The sequence below is a fragment of the Balaenoptera acutorostrata genome, chromosome 4, assembly GCF_949987535.1.
Source record: "Balaenoptera acutorostrata chromosome 4, mBalAcu1.1, whole genome shotgun sequence".
In the NCBI taxonomy this organism is placed as follows: Eukaryota; Metazoa; Chordata; class Mammalia; order Artiodactyla; family Balaenopteridae; genus Balaenoptera; species Balaenoptera acutorostrata.
Window position 1 is genome coordinate 39557523 of NC_080067.1, and position 12534 is coordinate 39570056.

Below are 12534 nucleotides of genomic sequence, written 5' to 3' on the forward strand. Positions count from 1 at the left end.
TCTGGTTCCAATGTGTGCTCATTCAGCAGGCTCCTGTGCACTTGCAGCTTCTCCATGTTCTGTCTCCTTCTGGTGCATGATGGTCAGCAGCACCCAGCCGCCGGCAGCTTCCCCTGGTGGTTTTAGAGTGGAGTGCTTCTGGGGAGACATCTCCCCATGAATAGCTTTTTCCGGCACCCTAGATGGAAGATTTCTGCAGAGTTCTGCCGACACCGTACCATAGTGACTTCTCTGCCATTCAATGAGGCATGACCATGCCATCTCCAGTGAGGTCAAGGTCTCAGTCATAGGAGAAGGAGCCTCTTCTTTGGGTGCCCTATCTCAGTCCTAAAATCAGTGGCTGCTCCTTATATCTGCCATTCGTATATTCTTTAGTGTTCTTTTTACTTATTAGACAATCTCTTGTTACTCCAATCCTCTTTTATAGTTAATAATTCTTTATATTAAGCTTTCCATGTTCACATCACCGTGTGGTTTTTCTCTCCTGATTAGACCTAGACTGCTACAGTAAGAAACAAAGTAAGATTTGAGTCATTAGGCACTTCGGGGTTTAGTTATTATTGTTTCTAGTGTCGCCTTAACTAGTACATCAAATATTTAACAAAGATCTTTAAAAGCACTTATTTTAAAGCATTTTAGAGGTATTTGTTTAAAACCTTTTTGGGAATAAGGCAAATTTCCATTTATAGTATATATGAATCCTGATTATACATTGTGCTTTGAAAGAATTCCATTTTTTCTTTTTTTAAGGGAAAAAGGATTTTTTTTTTTTTTTTTTTTTTTTTTTTTTTACCACCAAAATGGTTTTATTTTTGACACTGCCAACATGCACAACAATGCATTACTTTGGTTTCCTTAAACATTACTTAAGTATGCATTAGAAATATGTTTACATTTAAGAAATGTAACACATTAAGAAAGTCCTCTATAAACATAACTCCTTCTCAATATATTTTCCTGCTTTGTTTCACACATAAATAACATAATCTACAAAGTCATAAATAAAACTATTAACTCTTATGACCTAAAAGTATATACAAATTTTGGAACTTGACAAGAATGTCCTTTTTCTGATCATATATAAATAACAACGTGCAGTATTGGCAATGTTTTTTAATTAAACGTATGACTTACAATCAAAACTTTTATTGTCTCCCAACCAGTTCTCCCTATAATAGACCTTCAGCGCACTTGGTAAAGATGTCGTGTATTTAAAAAAGTCAAAGTGGTCAAAAGACTAGATTTTTAAAATAGAACAGAAGGTTGCCATTAAATATTATTAAGCCTTATTAAAATCACTTTGGTTTGTCTGAAGAACAAAAAATGCTACCAAAGAGTATATGCTTGTACTATCATTTTTAAAAAAAAATTTTGGCTGCACCCCGCCGCATGTGGGATCTTAGTTCCCTGACCAGAGATCAAACTCGCAACCCCTGCATTGGAAGGTGGAGTCTTAACCACTGGACCGGATTTCCGGGGGAGTCCCTATACTATCATTTAAAGGGAAGCTAACAAAGTCTTAAAAAATCAGATTAAATCTGTATTAGTCTTGGGAAAAATATTCCACTGAGATTCTGTTATAGGAACAGAATCCATGCTATCCTAAGTTTTCTAAAATGTATTTTGAACCATCACTTCAATTAGTTAAAACTTTCAGGGTAAAAATAATGACACATAAAAATGAGCTTAGAAAGGCATATTTAGAATTCCTGATACAGAACACTTGATTATTTCGTTTTTGTTTAATGACTGGAAACCTTTATTCCTTCAGAAAATAATTAACATTATTTGTTGAGTGATACCATCTATTTAGTGATCTACTAGATAACCACTCAAGGGATATTAAGTAAGCACTCAAATTATTTTTATGTTACGAAAGTAAAAAAGACTTTTCATGTTGGAATTGTTTCATTATGCATTATTATTTTTAAGGCCGTGATTTACAGAGTATAAAAGTTAGAAAGAAAAACATTCTCTATTAATATTCTCACTAAATTTAAATGATTCAAATGATAAATAATAGTAAGCTAAGCACTGTCATTACTTTTAAAATCTGTTTCTAAGTTTCATTTTTCAATCAATACAAATATGATCTGCTTCACAATATTAACTGCTAGTCAAACCTTATGTTTAAAAAAACTAAATATTCTTTGTTAAAGAGCAGTTTACAACAAATGTTTTTCCATGCTCTTATAAAAAACAAGATTCTGATATGCATAATGAATCTAAGTCAAAATCCACAACTGGTAACCGAAATTGTCAACTTCCAGCCTAATACAACATAAATCCACAGTTATTCTGCATAAACAATTCAAAATTAAAGTTTATAATGGAAATGTCAACAAGTCATAACTACAACATTACTACTGAAGGGTTCCACTATACTTCAACCAGGCACAGCAGATGTGCACATCTGATAGACAGACAGCTTAGAAAATTAAAGCTATCAGAGCTATAAAATAAGGAATACATAAATATGAACACAGCAGTGCCAAAACATTAGAACTGTTAAAAAAAGATAAGATGTGGTGTAAACACAACTGATAGTTTTCTCTGTAAGCCACTTTCCACTGATTTATAAAGCTATGGTTTTATAATTCTTTTAAAAAGGACAATGTTTCCACATTGCTACATGCAGTGATTTCATTGTACATTCTTAACTACAATGCAATCTTCAATCCTCTTGCAGAGCTTGACATATCTCACCAGAATTTCTTCAGAAAGTCAGCTTGTCATATTTTCAGCAGCCTTTAATGCTTCAGCGGCCTTGCGAAGTTCCTTAATAACTGATGATAAAGCTTCTGGGTTAATTCCTTGTTCACAGAGCCGTACACATATAGACAGAGTTTCCATATCTAATCCAGTATTCAAAATTCTTGAAATCTCAAGCAGAACGTCCATGGTCTCCCTCACCGCATTCAGATTCGCCGCCGCCGCCCCGACGCCGCTGCTACTCGCCATGGCTGAGGCCAACGGGGGGGGGGGGGGGGCGGGCCGGAAAAAGGATTTTTAACACATTTATTCAGAGCCAGTACTCATTATCATTATCACTTAGTAGTCACACATCTTTTTAAATAACTACAGAAATACCTTTACTTAATGCCGTCAGAGTTTTAGACTAAGCAAGAAAGAATTATATTTTGGGGGGTACATTAAATACTGAGATCACTTTTTTTTGATAAGTATTCCATCTTAGGTTTATTAACAAAGAGTTTGCAAAATCTTTGAATAAATATGGAATGTTTAGAAGTAGATGTTTAATTTATTTTGCCTCATTCTTATAGGAAATATGATTGAATATTTTTGCCTCTTTCACATTTTATTTCCTCTACATATCAAATAACAATGATTCTATAGTAACAGATTATAGTAATAAATATATCTACTTGAATTTTCTTACTCTAATACTAGTGACTAGTATAATTTCTCTTTATCACAACAGTTTTCACAGAACTATCGAATATTTTGTGACATAAGATTAAAACCTCTTGAAATTAAACCCATAATATATTTTAAAAATTTAGGCCTATATGAGTACATTTCCAAGCCAAAAAGTCATATAAATTAACTCAAATGGCTCTGAGTATACAATATAATTTTATTCCTAAGCTATGTAAGTAATTTTTCTACTATGAAGTGGGAATATTGATATTTAGGAACCAATAATGCATGGGCATGTTATACATTTAAATGTGCTTTCACGAAAAACAGTGATTTAAATTTAGGAAGTTGATCATATGACTTGTATTGAAATTCTTATATTATCAGTATGATTTTAACATTTCCATGAATCATTTATGTAACTTCATAATAGAAACAGAAGTTTATAATTTTTATTAGAAAATTTAAGAGATTATAAATAAGTGCAATGGACCAATTAAGAAATTAAACTAATAAAACTATAGTCAATCATGCTTTTATTTAATATCATAAGTTGTGTACTACCTGATATTAAATGGTATAGAAATCTAGATTTACTAGATTTATTAAAATGGATATAACTAAGATTTCTAACAAACCTGAATATGATCTATGATTTATCAGCCCATTTGCCCGAAGCAGTAGTCTCCATATTATTATTATAATTTAAAATTTTGGTTTCTGTTCTGTTAGATTCTTTTTTAAAAAATTAATTAATTAATTAATTAATTTTTGGCTGCATTGGGTTTTTGTTGCTGCGCGCGGGCTTTTCTCTAGTTGCGGCGAGCGGGGGCTACTCTTTGTTGTGGTGCGCAGGCTTCTCATTGCGGTGGCTTCTCTTGTGGAGCACAGGCTCTAGGCCCACGGGCTTCAGTAGTTGTGGCATGCGGGCTCAGTAGTTGTGGCTTGTGGGCTCTAGAGCGCAGGCTCAGTAGTTGTGGCACCCAGGCTTAGTTGCTCTGAAGCATGCGGGATCTTCCTGGACCAGGGCTTGAACCCGTGTCTCCTGCATTGACAGGCGGATTCTTAACCACTGTGCCACCAGGGAAGCCCTCCATATTATTTTGATGGCTTACTCCTTCATTCAAAATTTGAGTTTGCACCCGCATGTATGCACTTACTAAAAACATATATTTTGTATAAATATACCAATTATTAGTTAATGTCTCAAACAACAGCATATTCTTAGATTATGTTCATCTTCAAGTATAGTGAACAAAAATTTGTATTCTAAGCAGTATTTTTTATAGTTTTTGAGACTGGCATACTTCTTGTCAGATCTGATTAAATATTTGTTTGTTTACTTTTTACGTCTTATGTTACTGATGACATCATAACTCATGCTAGAATTGGGAAGTTTCAGCTCCATCATTTTCTTGTTTCTGTCCTATGCTTGCATTGTTAGTGTCATCGTCAATCTGCGGTTTCTTTTTATGCCACTCAATCATGTTGTGAGAGTAGTTTAATATAATCCGGGCATTCAGACACTTATTTGGGTGCATATAAATTGGTATAAATTGCATCCACTGAAGGAGTGAAGGAGCTGCTGTGACTCCTGGGTGTTGTGGAATTCTCCTCCAGGGTATCTAGCATACTGAACTGACTCATAACCGCCTGTGTACAGGCCAAGCAAGGACCCTCCCTCCCCTGCTCACCTCCTCTCCCCTTTCCTCTGTTTCCTCCCACCCCCTCTCCTCCCCTTTTCCTCTCTTCTCATTTCTTTTCTCTTTATTAAAGTGCCTAACTGTTTAATTTGATGGGAACTTCGAGTAGATGATGAGTATTAAGACAGCATTTTTTTCCATTAAAAAATTAAATTGTGGTAAAATACACATAACATAAAAATTACCATCTTGAACATTTTAAGTATATGTTTTAGTGGCATTAAGTACATTCACGTGTGTAACCATCACCACCATCCGTCTCCAGAACTGTTTTCATCTTGCAAAAGAGTCCATTCCCACTAACCTCAGCCCCTGGCCACCACCATACTACTTTGTAATCTATGAATTTGACTACTTTAGATACCTTCTATAAGTGAAATCATACAGTATTTGTATTTGTCTGGTTTATTTCACTTAGCATAATGTCCTTGAGAATCATCCATTTTGTAGCATCTGTCAGAATTTTCTTCCTTTTTAAGGCCAAATAATATTATATTGCATGTGTATATCACATTTGTTTATCTATCGTCATCATCCATCAGTGGACACTTGGGTTGCTTCTACATTTTGGCTATCGTGAATAATGGTGCTATGAAAATAGTTGTATAAATATTTCTTTGAGTCTGTTTTCAGTTCTTTTGGGTATATACCCAGAAGTAGAATTGCTGGATGATATGGTAATTCTATTTTTAACTTTTTAATGAACTAAAACAGCATATTCCAACTCATCTAGTTAATGTAGGGTTCATCTGGGTCAGTAAATGATCGCTAATGCCTTTAGGAAAAATTCGAAAGATTTGAAGTAAACAGCTATCTAATTGCGAAACTTAAGGTGAAAGGCACTTTTCTGTACCTTCTCCAGAATAGGACATTATCAATTTCACATTCTAATGGTGCTTGTCTCAGAAGGACTCTTTTGATTGCACTATAGTGTTAATTCACTAAGGTATAAACATATGAATAGAATTGAAGTTTTCTACTTATTTCTTTGTCAACAACACCTTGTCAACCCACTCTTTAACTGCTAAATCTGGGACATTTAAACTTTGTGCATTCATCTTGAGACTCATTCTCACCCAAGACCATGGAACCAATGCTATTACTAGTTAGGTGTACATCAAATAACACCTGCTTAGTAGTTGGCTCAGTACCAAGACTTTATTCATGGCCATTTTATTCATATTACCTGTCTGTAAGACCACCAGAGTGGGTATCAGTTTTAGATTATTCAAACTCATAAAACAGAATAGGGTTATTCAGCACAAAGCTTATAATTTTAAGAAAGTATAGAGTACAGGGAGCACAGAATCATGCATAAAATAGCATCATGGAGGCTGCAGATTCCCAGTTGCAGCTTCACTATCCTAGTTACCATGTGGGATGTGTTTTGGTCATTAGGGATGACAACTGGTGTGTGCTTGGGTTGCATCAACACAGGACAGCTTCAAGGTCTTGGATCTTTTCAACTTAAATACTTCGTCAGTTCTCTAGCACCCAGAGGGATGTGGATTTAGCTTTCATTCATGGCTTAGCTGTGGTCCATAATTTACCAAGCTACACAATAAACAGTCCTGACAACCAGGTTCAGTATGCTCAGGGACATCTGTTTCCAATGGATACATTGCTGCAGTTGGTATTGAAAAAAGTTTGATTAAGGGTCCAGCTTTACTTAAGTGTGCTTGTGGCTGGGAGGGAGGATACGCCAGAGGTTAACCCATTCCTTCCTGGGTAATATCCCAAGGAGATGGACTTGCCTTTTTTCTGTGACAAAATTTCTTTCCCATACTGTAATTCCAGTCACTTTACTCTGATTTGTGTTCATGCATTTACAACCTAAGTTCAGTTCCTAGAAAAGTGGAACTATGTTTGTTTTCACCAATTTTCCCAAGACTTGTATTCTGATCACTGAGCTTCAGACTTGCATTAAGGGTTTTATGTCTTCTGACCTTACAATTGGATCTACCTTACTACCTGCCCTCAGTAAATCCATGCTTGTTCTAGGAGAACCTTGGTCAAAGTCTCCTTTCTAGATTGAATTCCCCTAACACTCACCATAGTCTGTTTGAGGGAAGTCATCACTGCTCTGGCACACATGCATGGTGGCATTCCCATAGCCATTCCTTCTTTCTTCCTTGCTGGTAAAACCCAGTTTTTGTGTGTCTACTTTTCCTGCTATGTCTCAAAGTTGTAAATAATTCTATTCCTCTTGATGATGGTTGGTTCAGCTGTGCACGTGAACCCTTTCTGGATAATGAGAATGAAACTGGGAAATGTTTTTCTACTGACATCTAAACTAAGGATAAGCTGATAGGTATGATATCATTTAACCCTCACATTACCACCAGTTAGATCCTGTTAGCAGCCTCTTTTATACATGGAGATACTATTATTCAAGAAGTTAAATAATCTTACCACTCAATACATGTTTGTTAAAATGAATTGCACAGATAATCTCCATGGAATAATTAATATACTAAAAATATAGCAAATCTGACTTTACATTAGGAAACTTAAAGACATTTTTATAAGATCTATTCTCAAGTTACATGAAGCTGCACATTAATACATGTCAGATTCCTGGAATAATATCAGGTGGTGAGTTTACCTTTTCAATTATTGAACCCTATGCATACCACGTTCTCTTTCAGAGCAGGGACCATATTCTATACCCAGTTCCTAGCACACATAATTGAATGTCTGCCCTCAATAAATATTGATTAACTGAATAAAAGAATATATTTTAAATGTTTGGTTTTGCTTATTTCTACATACATCAGGCTGTTGTGCAGTTGAGTTCTTAAGCAACATACAAAAAGTATAATGAAACAAAATATTTAATCATTAAATAAAACTGGTCGGCATTAAGGAAATAAGAATAGTAAATTAGCATCACCACTATGGAAAACAGTATGGAAGTTCCTCAAAAAATTAAAAATAGAACTACCGTAAGATCCAGAAATCCATTTCTAGTTATTTATCCAAAGAAAATGAAAACACTAACTCGAAGAGATATAGGTACCCCCATGTTCACCTCAGTATTGTTTACAATAGCCAAGATATGGAAACAACCTAAGTGTACATTGATGAATGGATAAAGAAATGATGGTGTATATATATTACAGTGGAATATTATTCCGCCATAAAAAGAATAGACTCTTGCCATTTGCAACAATATCGATGGACCTCTAGGGCATTATGCTATGTGAAATAAATCAGACAGAAAAAGACAAATACCATATTATCTGTCTTATATGTAGACCTTAAAAACAAGCAAACAAAAAATCAAGCTTACAGATATGGAGGACAGAGTGGTGGTTGCCAGAGGTAGGGGGTTGGGAGTGGGAGAAATGGGCGAAGGGGGTCAAAAGGTAAAAAGAAAAAAAAGACTGGTGTTATTTGAATAAAGCTATTTTCTGTTCCTGAGATAAATTTATGTTAGTAAATAATACTTGGATTACTATTTTAGTTTATATTGTCAAAGATTGTATTTCTCTTGATTCTTCCTCCAATTCTCATCTTCCCTAATCAAATGTTGCCAAGGTTAGGAAGGAGAAATATTAACATTTGTGTGCCAGATATTTTCTAAATTTTAAATGTAATTATATAAATACAAAAATTTATGTAAATATTATTAGCACCCATTTTATAGCCTTGGAATTTGATAAACCAAGCACAAAAGTGTTTACAATAATGTTTACTTTCCATTATTCTAGCTACATCATAAATTATAATTTCTCATTATGCTTGGAAAAGAACTATCAAATTTTCTAATGTCCTGTAACACTTGTAAAGATTTTAGAATTGAGGTTATGCTTTAAATTTCTCTTTTTATAATTCTTTTCTCCAAACATTAGCAAAAATTGAATCTTAGTATAAATATCTATTTTTATACCTTACCAGTTATATAATATATACATAGATTGCATTTTAAAAATCAACATAATAAATTGTCATGGCTTTAATATTTTGTTAACTTAGAATATTCTCTAATATTGAATTCATTTTATTTTATTTTATTTTATTTTATTTATGGCTGTGTTGGGTCTTCGTTTCTGTATGAGGGCTTTCTCTAGTTGTGGCAAGCGGGGGCCACTCTTCATCGCGGTGCGCAGGCCTCTCACCATCGCGGCTTCTCTTGTTGCGGAGCACAGGCTCCAGACGCGCAGGCTCAGCAATTGTGGCTCACGGGCCCAGCCGCTCCGCGGCATGTGGGATCCTCCCAGACCAGGGCTCGAACCCGTGTGCCCCGCATTGGCAGGCAGACTCTCAACCACTGCGCCACCAGGGAAGCCCCAGAATTCATTTTTTAAATCGACTTTTTTCCTTACAGTTTTGGTAATGCTAAGAGGTAAGCTTCAATTGAATGGATTTCCTTACATTTTAAGAATGGATAGACAATGAATATTCTATTAAATTGCATGGGTCATCAAATTGAGGTTTGTTTTTTTGGGGTTTTTTTCTGTTTGTTTTTTGTATAGACATATTGGCAGTGGGAGGACTCACAAAGCAGTTTTCAAAAGAAATTATATTCTGGGAGATTTCCAGTCAATTTGCCAACTGAGAAACTGCTTGTTATGTTACGAAACTGTTGTTTGTACTCATTAAAAGAATCTTGAATTATATCAAAAGTTATTTAAAGTAAACCGAGATAAAAATCTAAATCCAATGCAAATAGGGAAGTTATTGGCTTTCTGTTCCAGCTTATGACAGCCTGCCTGCATGTGTACAGTCAATGAGTTATATCCTACTTTGCAGCTTGCACATTATAGGGACATAGCCTCCTGGTCACTCTGAAAGAGAAGCAGCCTTGAGAGCATCAGGTGCCTAATTCCAAACTGAACCATCCCTCTACCTATCTTTCTCTTACTGTATATCCTTCAGCAAAACATTGTCTCTGTAAGTAAAACTGAGATTTGTCATATGTTTGGTCAACTTATCCATCTGGGGAACTGAGACATGTGTTCATGCAGTTATATGCAGTATTGTGAATACCAGAATCTCCTTACACAAGTCTCTTGCATTAATTTAATAATAAAACAACTCTAAAGTTAATTGATTTCTATTGAGCTAGCCTTGAATTACACACAAGCATATAAAAGGTTGCCTGGCAGATGTGATTTCAGGAACCTGGGGGAAACCACTTTCCCAGAAAAACAACACTACAGTTACAAAGATGCAACCACCTGTTCTCTGATATTTGTAATGTTTGGAAAGTACATATGGATATAGATTCAACAATTAGATAATTAGATATCTCTGAGAGTAATAAGCTGCTTTAATTTACACTAAATACCAATGGCAGATGTTAGATTTCTTTCTGCAAGTTACTATGGGGAAGGAGACAATATGGGGTACCTCTCAGGAAAGTGGGACCATACAGAAGGAAAGGGATGCAGGAAAGGGCTTTGGGGAGTCAGTATAAAGTTAAAACTTTGACTAAGAATCATACAAAAATTTGCATATTTCCAGAATTTTAAAACATGTTGACATTTTGTCATGTTTATTTCAGATATTTTTTTCAAATGATGAAAATTAAAGTTGAAATCCCATTGTTTCCCTTCTAGTGTATGGGCTTCCTCTTTTCTCTGGAGGCGATCCTTGTGATGTTACTGTGTATCCAGTTCATATTTTAATGTTTTCATTACATATATATGTGTCTGAAACAAATATGTAGTCATTGTTGTATTTATTTTTTAAAATTTACTTAAGTGGTTTCACATACTGATGTATTTTTCTACAACTTGCTTTTTTCACTCAACATATTTTGAACTGTATCCATTTTACTGCTGCATTATGTTAATTTGCTTGAATGCATCACAAGGTATTTATTTATCCCCCTCCCATAAAATTTAGATTACTTACAAATCTTCACTATTGCAAGTATTGCTGCAGTGAATATTCACGATCATGGCTCCGTATGCTCTTGTGGGAAAGCCTTTGTAGGGATTTGCTAGGTAATAGATTATGCCCAACAGCCACTTTTCTAGACACTGGTAATGTTGCTCTTCCTGGCAGTTGTGAATGTTTTATTGAGGGCTGCCAACTTAAATAGATATAAACATAAAAATGTTTCGTTTTGTTTTTCTTCAAATCAGTGCTTACAACTATGCTCTTTTGAATCCCCTCATGGAATTCCTTTTTTAATAATACAAGTTTTCCAACTTCTTTATTATCATAAGTTTATTCAAATTTTTGACTTATTCTTAAGGTCAAATTTAGTAATTTTATCTTTTGCTAGGAAATCATCGTCATCAAGAAGTTTATAAACTTATAGAGTTAACATACAATATTTTTCTTTTTTATTGAAATATAGTTGATAGTACACTATTTTGTTAGTTTTATGTGTACTACATAATGATGTGACATTTGCATACATTATGGAATGATGAACATGATAAGTCTACTAACCGTCTGTCCCCTCGCAAACTTATTACAATGTAATTGACCATATTCCTTATGCTGTATATTCATTCTTGTGACTTATTATATGCACCTTAATCCTCTATAACTATTCACCCACCCAGTCATGCCTCACCTTCTAGCAACCACCCATTTGTTCCCCGTATCTATGATGTGTTTTTGTTTTGTTTTGTTTTTGCTCTTTAGATTCCACATTGAGATCATGCAGTATTTGTCTCTGTCTGGCTTATTTTACATAGCTTAATACACTCTAGATCCATTCATGTTGTCCCAAATGACAAGATTTCACTTTTTAATGGTTGAGTATTATACTATTTTGTGTGTCTGTGTATACATACATATATATATGTGTCTGTATCATCTATCTATCTATCTATCTCACAGCTTCTTTATCCATATGTCTATTGATAGACACTTAGGTTGCTTCCATATCTTGGCTATTATAAATACAGTGAACATGGAGTGCATATATCTTTTCAAATTAATGTTTTTGTTTTCTTCTGATAAATACCAGGAAGTGAAATTACTGAATCATATGGCAGTTCTATTTTTAACTTTTTGAGGAAACTCCATATTGTTTTCCATAATGTTTGCACCAATTTACAATCCCACCAATAGTGCAAGAGGGTCCCTTTTTCTCCACATCCTTGCCAACACTTGTTATTTGTTGTCTTTTTGATGATAGACATTCAGACAGGTATGAGGTGGTATCTTACTGTGGTCTTAATCTGCATTTTCCTGATGATTAGTGATGTCGAGCATCTTTTAATGTGTCGGTTGGCTGTCTGTATGTCTTTCTTGGAAAAATATCTTGGATATTAACCTCTGATTAAATATATCTTTTACACATATCTTCTCCCATTCAGTAGGTTGCCTTTTGGTTTTGTAAATGGTTTCCTGCACTATGCAAAAGCTTTTTATTTTGACTAGGTCCCATTTGTTTATTTTTGCTTTTGTTTCCCTTGTCTGAAAACACAGATCCAAAAAAACGTTGCTGATACCAATGTCAAAGAGCATACTGCCCATATTT

At 34.7% G+C, this 12534-nt stretch overlaps 1 protein-coding gene across 1 annotated transcript; it reads right to left on the bottom strand.

The window, feature by feature from the left end:
* Positions 1-797: 797 nt before the first annotated feature.
* Positions 798-2975, bottom strand: LOC130708172 (mitotic-spindle organizing protein 1). Its single transcript, XM_057546177.1, has one exon. The coding sequence runs from the start codon at positions 2959-2961 to the stop codon at positions 2725-2727; it is 237 nt and encodes a 78-aa protein (XP_057402160.1). The 5' UTR covers positions 2962-2975; the 3' UTR covers positions 798-2724.
* Positions 2976-12534: the final 9559 nt, after the last annotated feature.